Source organism: Budorcas taxicolor, chromosome 22 (genome assembly GCF_023091745.1).
Source record: "Budorcas taxicolor isolate Tak-1 chromosome 22, Takin1.1, whole genome shotgun sequence".
Classification (NCBI taxonomy): Eukaryota; Metazoa; Chordata; class Mammalia; order Artiodactyla; family Bovidae; genus Budorcas; species Budorcas taxicolor.
This window is the reverse complement of record NC_068931.1, coordinates 20,879,202-20,891,205: the sequence shown is the minus strand read 5'-3', so window position 1 is coordinate 20,891,205 and position 12,004 is coordinate 20,879,202. Positions and strand designations below refer to the sequence as shown.

Genomic DNA, 12,004 nt, shown 5'->3' with positions numbered 1-12,004 from the left:
TGAACCTCATTCCATAGTTCATCAGGCACTCTGTCTATCAGATCTAGTCCCTTAAATCTTATTTCTCACTTCCACTGTATAATCATAAGGGATTTGATTTAGGTCATACCTGAATGGTTTAGTGGTTTTCCCTACTTTCTTCAATTTAAGTCTGAATTTGGCAATAAGGAGTTCATGATCTGAGCCACAGTCAGCTCCTGGTCTTGTTTTTGCTGACTGTGTAGAGCTTCTCCATCTTTGGCTGCAAAGAATATAATCAGTCTGATTTCGGTGTTGACCATATGGTGATGTCCATGTGCAGAGTCTTCTCTTGTGTTGTTGGAAGAGGGTGTTTGCTATGACCAGTGAATTTTCTTGGCAAAACTCTTATTAGTCTTTGCCCTGTTTCATTCCATATTCCAAGGCCAAATTTTCCTGTTACTCCAGGTGTTTCTTGACTTCCTACTTTTGCATTCCAGTCCCCTATAATGAAAAGGACATCTTTTTTGGGTGTTAGTTCTAAAAGGTCTTGTAGGTCTTCATAGAACCATTCAACTTCATCTTCTTCAGCATTACTGGTTGGGGTATAGACTTGGATTACTGTGATATTGAATGGTTTGCCTTGGAAACGAACAGAGATCATTCTGTCGTTTTTGAGATTGCATCCAAGTACTGCATTTCGGACTCTTTTGTTGACTATGATTGCTACTACATTTCTTCTAATGAATTCCTGCCCACAGTAGTAGTTATAAGGGTCATCTGAGTTAAATTCACCCATTCCAGTCCATTTTAGTTCGCTGATTGCTAGAATGTTGACGTTCACTCTTGCCATCTCCTGTTTGACCACTTCCAATTTGCCTCGATTCATGGACCTGACATTCCAGGTTCCTATGCAATATTGCTCTTTACAGCATTGGACCTTGCTTCTATCACCAGTCACATCCACAACTCTGTGTTGTTTTTGCTTTGGTTCCATCCCTTTATTCTTTCTGGAGTTATTTCTCCACTGATCTCCAGTAGCATATTGGGCACCTACTGACCCGGGGAGTTCCTCTTTCAGTATCCTATCATTTTGCCTTTCCTTACTGTTCATGGGGTTGTCAAGGCAAGAATACTGAAGTGGTTTGCCATTCCTGTCTCCAGTGGACCACATTCTGTCAGGGGTTGACAAACTATTTCTCTAAAAGGCCAGATGGTAAACGTTTAGCCTTTGTGAGACACATGGCCTCTGTCTTAATTATTTAATTCTGCCATGATAGTGTGGAAAGAGCCATATGTATGTCAGTGTATAAATGAATATGCATGGCTGGGTTTTAATAAATGGTTTTGTTTTTTTTTTTTTTTTCAAAAATAAGCTTTGAGCCAGATTTAGCTTGCTGTTTTAGTTTATCAGCTGCTGTCCTATATGGTGTAAACTTGTATTTGTTTTTTAAACAATGGTGGTGGTGGTTTAGTCACTAAGTTGTATCCACCTCTTGCAACCCTGATGGACTGTGGCCCGCCAGGCTCCTCTGTCCATGGGATTTTCCAGGCAATAATACTGCAGTGGGTTGCCATTTCCTCCTCCAGGGGATCTTTCCCAATCTAGGGATTAAACCCACATCTCCTGCATTGCAGGAGGTCTCTTTACTGACTGAGCCACCAGGGAATCCCATAGTTTTATGTATATTTCGAACTTTTTATGAACGATCTTATATCATATTGTCTGATTTTTTGTTGTTGTTCAGTGTTATGTTTCTGATTTTTTTATGCTGCATGTTGTCATATTTAATTTCTTTTTACTGATATTTCAATCAGGGTTTACTCAGTTATTTCAACTGAGAGTATGTTTAGTATATAAAAACTTGTTAGACTGGTGCTGGAGAAGTGAAAGGCAAAAAGGGCACACTAAGTTATCATCTATGTAATAACGACAAGACACAACCACCAACTCTAGAGTTGGGAAAACAGAACAAGTTGGAATTATTAAAACCTAGAAACTTGGAGGAGGGGCCACTTAGAGCTGAAACTTGGACCTTTGATGATGGGGAACTAGCCTAAGGGGTATTGGTGTCTCCAAGGAGACATGATAAAGGCTGGTTCTGTGAGGCCTGGAAGAGTTACCAACAGGAATCAGCTGTTCTTGCCAGGGTGAAGATCTCTGGCAGGGGTAACACTGACAGAAACAGAAAGCAGTAGGAAGGAATGTGTCCTTTTTTCCTCTCAGAGCCTCTCCTTCTCCCTGTTGGTAGAGCTTAATAGAGAACGGGCTTCCCTGGTGGCTCAGATGGTAAAGAATCTGCCTGCAATGTGGGAGACCTGTGTTCAGTCCCTGGGTTGGCAAGATCCCCTGGAGGAGGGCACGACAACCCACTCCAGTATTCCTGCCTGGAGATTTCCCATGGACAGGAGGGCCTGGAGGGCTGCAAGTCCATGGGCTCACAAAGAGCTGGACATGACTGAGCGACTAAGCACAGCATAATAGAGAATGATGTGGCAAACGAGAATTAAGGTTTCCAGAGCCTCAGCCTCACAAAGCAAAGCAGGGTAGGGTGGGTTTGAAGATGGATGAATGTCAACTAACAATCATTAGCTGCAGAATTCCATTGTAAAAATATACCACAGCTTAACTCTGGTTGACAAACATTTGTGTTTTCAGGTTTTTGCCTGAACACAATGCTGCTGAAGTTCTTGCCTATTTGAAAGGCTTTCTCTTTTTTGTTTACTGAAATCTCTTAATGGGTTTTCAGCAATTTTTCCCATTGCCAAATCCAGTGACTCCTTTTAATATTCTGTTTTTTTATTATTACCACTGTTAACCCCACATTCTTCTTAAAACTTTTTTCTCCTATAATATTGTATGCTTCTGATCCTCCTATTGTCTTTTTAGTTACCAGTTTTAATTTATTTTCTTGGATTAGGAGTTGATTCTTAAAAATTAGTATTTTTTGTTAATTTTAAGGGAAATTTTAAACATAGAAAAATATAAAGAAAATAATAAAAATCTAAACATTATTGATAGCAACATATGGCTGAATTTTAAATTTTTATGTTCTTCTCTGACTTGTGATCCAGACCCAGATTTCCAGCTTCCTACCTAAACATTTCCCCATGAATGTCCTCCTGGCATCTCAAACTGACCATATCTAAAATCTAAAACCAAATCTATTTAATGTTTTTTCTTTTTACCATATCCTGTTTCCTATTTCCTTTTTCTCCCTTATCTTTCCCATCTTTGGCTAACAGTGCTTCCAGGATCCATTTTAGGGGTGTTGGATTATTCTTGGCCATGTGAAGTAATTGGACTAATTTACTTTGTGGTTGCATAACTGCCAGTGCCAAGGATTGTTTTTTTAAACATATTCCTTTACGTGTTACCTACAGGTACCTTGTGAATTGCCAGGTTTCATAGCTTTGATGTTCATGTACTAGGAGAACTTTTTATGGTATAAGAGGTAGGATAGTACAGTAGGTAAGAACATAGACTGTGGAATCAATGCTTGAATCTTGATTTTGCTACTTAACTGCTATATCCCTAGGCAAGATATGTACCCTCACTATAGAATAGGAATAATACCTACCTAATAGCATTGTGGTGAAAATGAAATGGATTAATAAGTATAAAATACTTACAATATTCGCTGGATATAACGGATATAACTGGATATAATAACACTGGATATAACGTTACCTATTATTACTATTACTCTTTGATCTAATACCCTTTGGAATGAACCTTGGGATATATTGAGAGCTTAGCAACTGGTGCCTCTGCTGCCAACCTTAGTATACCTTCAAGCAGCCATGGGACTGTGGTGTCAGGAGGGATCTCAGTATCTTCCATTAGGTGTTTATTTCTGTGACATTCACCAAGGGAAAGTTGTTTCCTTATTATTCCCTGATACTTAAGCAGGCACATTTGTGCCTGTGAGTTCTTACTGTCTGCTTTTCCTGTGTAAATTTCATGATGTCCCCTGGTGGACAGATTGTTCCTTAGCCTGTTTTGAGTTCACAGTAGGTTTAAATGAAATAGATAGTCTTCTACCAAATAAAAGAGATCCAAGAAATTTCATCTCCTGTGCTAATTTTAAGAAATTTATTGAAAAGTCTTGAAAATTGTTTTTTGTGAAAGTTAATCAGAATGATTTTTTTTGTTTGTTTTAGAGTTTCTGCAGGGGAGAAATAAAGAGTGCATCACTGAAGGATTTGTGTCTTGAAGACAAAAGACGCATAGCAAACTTAATTAAAGAACTGGCCAGGTGAGACAAAGCCTTATGTGAAGTGTATTACTATGTGAGAGAGAATATTTTTTTGAAAATAGAAAATTATAAATATGTTCTGATGTCATCCTGTCATTGGACTTGTGAGAACAAAGACTCTTAGGAAAAATAATATTCTGTTGGGCCAGAAAGAAAAGTAGAAAACACACACACACAAACATAAAATGGAAAAGAAATAAACAGTGGAACAAACGCCCTCCAATTTGTGTTTTCTGGTTTATTTAATTTCCCAGTTGTTTCACAGAAATATCTGTAGTGGTCATGTATCAGGAGGGAACATTTTGAAACTTAGCTCTTCTATTGATGTAGGTTGTTATTGTTGTTATCAGAGGCAAAGCAGTTACTTTTGGTTTTGCTTTAGCATCTGAAACGGAAGAGAACATTCATGTTATTGTCATCTTTCACAAGAATACTTATCAGATTGCTAGCTTCTGATAGTTTTAAATAAGGGGTTTTGAATTTTGGATGTTAGCTGTTTGGATGTAGTATTCCAGTTTATTAAAGATGTGTTTGAAGCATATTTACTTTGTATAATTTTCTCTTAATATATATGTCAAGTTTTGAGATCTTAATAAATGAAGATGTCTGTAGAGGAATGTATTAAAATAAATTACAAAAATTAAGTTTAGGGAAAGACCATACCTAAACACTGATAAAATAGTACTCATTTTTATCATTGAATTATATGTTTGAATATAGTAGGTCTTTTTTCTTTTTTCTTTTTTTAAATTAAAGATAACTACATGAAGTATTTCATCTTAAGGCCTTAAAATAATGTTTGTAGAGGCTGTTCTAGAAAAACTGAAGTTAAAAATTACCTTATTAAATCATAGAATCATAGGTATAAAAGATGACAAAAGCAGTGATGTTTGGGGGATTAGATTACAGAGTATAAGAATTCAAAGTACTGCCTTAGTCTGAATTTGATATGCCACTTGATTAAGCAGTAACCTCCTTCACTGGAATTCTTTAATTATTCTGCTCCCTGAAGTAGACTTTTCATTATCTCAAGTAGTGTTTTTTATAATGGGAAAACATTTGATTGTTAAACATTTAATTTATGATCATCTTACAAGGCTTTTTTTTTTTTTTTTTTTACCATGGAGAGGGATGTGAATGTCCTTACAGCTATTACAGTTAGTTTGACATCATATATTAATAGTCCTGAATTGCCTTATTGGAGAACGAAATGGCAACCCACTCCAGTATTTTTGCCTGGGGAATCCCAGGGACGGAGGAGCCTGGTGGGCTGCTATCTGTGGGGTTGCACAGAGTCGGACACGACGAGGCGACTTAGCAGCAGCAGCATTGCCTTATTGTTCTGATACATGTTCAGCTTTCAGGCTTAGCGAACACTTGACATCTTAGAGCATATTGTTTTGGTTTCCATAAACTTCTGCTTTCTAGCAAAGTGTAAGATTCTTGGTAGAGTGTCACTGTGTTGGTACAAGATTACTACAAATTTGACTGCTAAAACCCCTCATTACTGCTATCAGTTCAATTCAGTCAATGAGTCATGTCCAACTCTCAGACCCTATGGACTGCAGCCAGGCTTCCCGGTCCAGCACCAACTCCTGGAGCTTGCTCAAACTCATGTCCATCAAGTCAGTGATGCCATCCAATCATCTCATCCTCTGTCACTCCCTTCTCCTCCTGCCTTCAATATTTCCCAGCATCAGGGTCTTTTCCAGTGTGTTAGTTCTTTGCATCAGATGGCCAGAGTATTGGAGTTTCAGCTTCAGCATCATTCCTTCCAATGAATATTCAGACAGATTTCCTTTGATTTGATTGGTTTGATTTCCTTGCTATCCAAGGGACTCTCAAGAGCCTTCTCCAACACCACAGTTCAAAAGCATTATTTCTTCAGTGCTCACCTTTCTTTATGGTCCAACTCTCACATGACTACTGGAAAAACCATATCTTTGACTAGATGGACCTTTGTCAGAAAAGTATTATCTCTGCTTTTTAATGTGCTGTCTGGGTCGGTCATAGCTATTAATTTCATGGCTGCAATCTCCACCTGCAGTGATTTTGGAGCCCAAGAAAATATAGTCTGTCATTGTTTCCATTGTTTCCCCATCATTTTGCCATGAAGTGTTGGGACCAGATGCCCTGATCTTAGTTTTCTGAATGTTGAATTTTAAGACAGTTTTTTCACTCTCTTCTTTCACTTTCATCAAGAGGCTCTTCCGTTCCTCTTTGCTAATTACCATAAGGATGGTGTCATCTGCGTATCTGAGGTTATCGATATTTGTCCCAGCAATCTTGATTCCAGCTTGTACTTCAGCCAGCCTGGCATTTCACGTGATGTACTCTGCATATAAGTTAAATAAGCAGGGTGACAATATGCAGCCTTGACATACTCCTTTCCCAATTTGGAACCAGTCTGTTGTTCCATGTCCAGTTCTAACTGTTGCTTCTTGACCTGCATACAGGTTTCTCAAGAGGCAGGTCAGGTGGTCTGGTATTCCCATCTCTTTCAGAATTTTCCACAGTTTGTTGTGATCCACACAGTCAAAGGCTTTGGCATAGTTTATAAAGCAGAAGTAGAAGATGTTTCTCTGGAATTTCTTGCTGTTTCTATGATCCAATGGATGTTGACAATTTGATCCCTGGTTCCCCTGGCTTTTCTAAATTCAGCTTGAACAATCTGAACATTCTTGGTTCAAGTGCTGTTGAAGCCTGGCTTGAAGAATTTGAGCATTACTTTGCTAGCATGTGAAATGAGTGCAATTGTGTGGTAGTTTGAACATTCCTTGGCATTGCCTTTCTTTGGGATTCAAATGAAAACTGACCTTTTCCAGTCCTTTGGCCACTGCTGAGTTTTCCAAATTTGCTGGCATATTGAGTGCCGCACTTTCACAGTATCATCTTTTAGTACTTGAAATAGCTCAGCTGGAATTCCTTCACCTCCACTAGTTTTGTTTGTAGTGATGATTCCCAAGGCCCACTTGACATAGGACTCCAGGATGTCTGGCTCTCATTGTGATTATCTGAGTCATGAAGATCTTTTTGGTATAGTTCGGTGTATTCTTGCCACCTCTTCTTAATATCTTCTGCTTCTGTTAGGCACATACCATTTCTGTCCTTTATTGTGCCCATCTTTACATGAAATGTTCCCTTGGTATCTCTAATTTTCTTGAAGGGATCGCCAGTGCTTCCAATTCTATTGTTTTCCTCTATTTCTTTACATTGATCACTGAAGAAGATTTTCTCATCTCTCCTTGCTGTTCTTTGGAACTCTGCATTCAGATGGGTATATTTTTCTCTGTCTCCTTTGCATTTAGTTTCTCTTCTTTTCTCAGCTATTTGTAAGTCCTCCTCAAAGAACCATTTTGCCTTTTTGCATTTTTTTTTCTTGGGGATGCTTTTCATCACTGCCTCCGGTACAATGTCATGAACCTCTGTCCATAGTTCTTCAGGCATTCTCTCTATCAGATCTAATCCCTTGAATCTCTTACTTCCACTGTGTTATCGTAGGAATATGATTTAAGTCATACCTGAATGGTCTAGTGGTTTTTCCCTACTGTCTTCAATTTAATTCTGAATTTTACAATAAGGAGTTCATGATCTGAGCCACAATAAGCTCCCAGTCTTGTTTTTGCTGACTGTATAGAGCTTCTCCGTAATTGGCTGCAAAGAAGATAATCGATTTGATTTCGGCATTGACCATCTGATGACGTCCATGTGTAGAGTCTTCTCTTGTGTTGTTGGAAGAGGGTGTTTGCTTCGACCAGTGCATTCTCTTGGCAAAACTCTGTTAACCTTTGCCCTTCTTCATTTTATACTTCAAGGCCAAACTTGCCTATTACTCCAGGTATCTCTTGACTTCCTACTTTTACATTCCAGTCCCCTATGATGACAAGGACATCTTTTTTGTTTGTTTGTTTTTGTTAGTTCTAGAAGGTCTTGTCAGTCATCATAGAACCATTCAACTTCAGCATTACTGGTTGGGATAAGGACTTGGATTACTGTGATATTTAATGGTTTGCCTTGGAAATGAACAGAGATCCTTCTGTCATTTTTGAGATTGCACCCAAGTACTGCATTTCAAAGTCTTTCGTTGACTGTGAGGGCTATTCCATGTCTTCTAAGGGATTCTCGCCCACAGTAGTAGAGCACAATTGTACGATCGTTTGAGCATTCTTTGGCATTGCCTTTCTTTGGGATTGGGATGAAAACTGACCTTTTCCAGTCCTGTGGCCTGCTGAGTTTTCCAAATTTGCTGACATATTGAGTGCAGCACTTTCACAGCATCATCATTTAGGATTTGAAATAGTTCAAATGGAATTTCATCACCTCCACTAGCTTTGTTTGTAGTGATGCTTCCTAAGGCCTGCTTGACTTCACATTCCATGATGTCTGGCTCTAGGTGAGTGATCACACCATCGTAATTAACTGGGTCATGAAGATCATTTTTGTACAGCTTTTATATGTTAAGTGTTTATTTTTTATTTAAAAAATCTGCCAAACTGGTTCCCAATATGGTTTTGCTATTTCACAGTCCCACTAGGAATGTATGAGAGGTCCATCATTCTGCATATTCAGTAACTCTTAGTGTTGTCCTTTCTCTAAATTTTGATGCTTCTAATGAGTATAGTGATATCTCCTTGTGGGATTAATTTGTGTTCCTCCAGTGATTAATGTGTTCATTGGCTAGTTTTCTTTTGTTAAGTGTCTGTTCAAATCTTTTGACTTTTTTTCACCCAGCCACCCTCTTCCTTCTTGATGGTGAAGTATTAGAGTTCTTTATATATTCTAGATGTAAGCTGTCAAGTATTTGGTTACCCTCCCATCCTGCAGCTTGCTTTTTAATTCTCTTACTATTTTCTTTTGAAAAGCAATTTTTAAAAATTTTGCTCAATTTTTGTTGATCAATTTTTCTTTTGTAATTCATGCTTTTAGTGTTACATGTAAGAAATCTTGCGCATCCCATGGTGGCAAAATGTTTTTTCCTATATCTTTTTGCAGAATTAGCCTCAGCCTCCTTGTCAAAAATCAGTTGACCATATATGCATGGTCTGTTTCTGGGCACTTTATTTCACTCCATTGACATGTACCCTCATGCCAATGCTATACTGACTTAATTATTGTTATTTTTTTAGTTAAGTCTTGAAATCCCATTGATTTTTTTGTTCATTTTGAAAATTCTTTGGGCTCTTTGAGGTCCTTTGCATGCCACTAAATTTTAGAGTCAGCTTATTAATTACTAAAAGAAAATTGCCTTCTGGAATTTTGTGTGACGTATATGGAATTTGGGCTTCCCTGATAGCTCATTTGGTAAAGAATATGCCTAAAAAGCAGGAGACCCCTGTTCAATTCCTGGATCAGGACAATCCACAGGAGAAGGGACAGGCTACCCATTCCAGTATTCTTGGGCTTCCCTTGTGCCTCAGCTGGTAAAGAATCTGCCTGCAATATGGGAGACTTGGGTTCAATCCCTGGGTTGGGAAGATCCCCTGGAGAAGGGAAAAGTTACCCACTCCAGTATTCTGGCCTGGAGAATTCTGTGGACTTCATAGTCCATGGGGTTGCAAAGAGTTGGACACGACTGAGTGACTGAGGTAAATATAGAATTTACCTCAGGGAAGATCCAGGGAAGCCCATGGCTCAGTGGTAAGGAAGCTACCTGCTGATGCAAGAGTGCAGGAGACACAGGTTCAATCTCTGGTTTGGGAAGATCCCTTGGAGGAGGAAATGGCAACCCATTCCAGTATTCTTGCCTGGAGAATCCCAAGAACCTTGTAGGACCTTGGCGGGCTATACAGTTCATATGGTTGCACAGAGTTGGACATGACTGAGTGACTGAGCATGCATGCATATGGAATTTGCAGATCAAAGTAAGGAAAACTGACATACTCACACTGAGTCTTCTAATCTATGAATATGTCATATCTCTCCATTGTTTTTATAAATTTTCATTCATTTTTTCCTGCATGATTTACAGTTTTCAGGTATGGGTATAAAATATGCTCATATTTTATAGTATTTATTCTTAAGTGTCTCATGTTTTTGATACTACTATAAATCATGTAATTTTAATTTTATATTATACTATATGCTTAATTTCTAATTTTATTTCTACTTTAAAAGCAACAGAATTGAGCTTTTAATATTGACTTGGTATCCTTCAACTTCTTAAAATTCACTTGTTATAGTAGTTTTTTTGCAGAGTGTTTTGTATTTTCCACATACAGCATCATGTCGTCTACTGATCTAAACAGTTTTTTCTTTCCAATATAGGTACTTTGTTTTCTTTTCTTGCTCTTTGGCATTGGCTGGGACCTCCAGGACAATGCTAAATGAAAGTGAGAAGAGGGACATCTTTGCCTTCTTTTTCTTATCTTACCCCTTTCACTGTTAAGTACAATGTAAGCTGTTGGTTTTCTGTAGATGTTCTTCATCATGTTGAGGAAGTTTATTTTTGTTCCTAGTTTGGTGAGGTGATTTTTTTTTTTTGTCATAAATAGGAGTTCAGTTCAGTTCATAAATAAGAATAGAATGTGTCAAATGATTTAAGTTCATGTACTATGTCCAACAAGTCCATTCTGAAGGAGATCAGCCCTGGGATTTCTTTGGAAGGAATGATGCTAAAGCTGAAACTCCAGTACTTTGGCCACCTCATGCGAAGAGTTGACTCATTGGAAAAGACTCTGATGCTGGGAGGGATTGGGGGCAGGAGGAGAAGGGGATGACCCAGGATGAACTGAACTGAACTATGTTGATAATATGTCTTTTCTCTTTTCGTCTATTTCTGTGATAAAATATGTTGGTTTTGAGTGTTTCAGTTCAGTTCAGTTCAGTCGCTCAGTCGTGTCCGACTCTTTGCCACCCCATGAATCGCAGCATGCCAGGCCTCCCTGTACATCACCATCTCCCAGAGTTCACTCGGACTCACGTCCATCGAGTCAGTGATGCCATCCAGCCATCTCATCCTGGGTCGTCCCCTTCTCCTCCTGCCCCCAATCCCTCCCAGCATCAGAGTCTTTTCCAATGAGTCAACTCTTCGCATGAGGTGGCCAAAGTACTGGAGCTTCAGCTTTAGCATCATTCCTTCCAAAGAAATCCCAGGGCTGATCTCCTTCAGAATGGACTGGTTGGATCTCCTTGCAGTCCAAGGGACCCTCAAGAGTTGTCTTCAACACCACAGTTCAAACGCATCAATAATTTACCTTGTTTTCCTGGTCTGAACCTCATTTGGTCATGGTGGTTTTTGGTTTTGTTTTTACTGTGTTACTGAATTTGATTTACTAATATCTTATTAAAGATTTTTGTATCATGAAAAATGCTAGTAGTTTTCATGAAATGTCATCATGTATTTTAAAAATTTTGTTTTGATTATGGTAAAATGCACAGAAATTTTACCATCTTAACCATTTTTTAAGTGTACAATTCAGTATTATTAAAAATATTCACATTGTTGTTCAGCCAGTCTCCAGAACAGTTTTCATCTTGCAAAACTAAAGCTCTATGCCCATTAAAACTCCCCAGTGCCCCACTCTGCCTGCCCATGGCAATCACCATTCTACTTATTCTGTCTGAGTTTTACTATTTTAGTACCATATTGTGGTAAAATACATATAAAACTGAGCTCTAGAGACATTTGTTGTTGTTGTTGTTTAGTCGCTAAGTTATGTTGAACTCTTTGCAACCCCATGGACTGCAGCACACCAGGCTTCCCTATCTTTCACTGTCTCCCTGAGTTTGCTTAAAATTAGGTCCTTTGAGTCAGTGATGCCATCTAGCCATCTCATCCTCTGTCGCCC

The 12,004-nt window shown here is 38.5% G+C and overlaps 1 protein-coding gene across 1 annotated transcript in view; it reads left to right on the top strand.

Annotated features, from left to right (window-relative positions):
* KIAA1328 (KIAA1328 ortholog) overlaps window positions 1-12,004 on the top strand; it is a 443,695-nt gene that overhangs the window by 16,359 nt on the left and 415,332 nt on the right. The window contains exon 4 of the mRNA XM_052660503.1: window positions 4,123-4,217. Coding sequence (XP_052516463.1) covers window positions 4,123-4,217 — 95 coding nt within the window. The remainder of the gene's footprint in view (window positions 1-4,122; window positions 4,218-12,004) is intronic.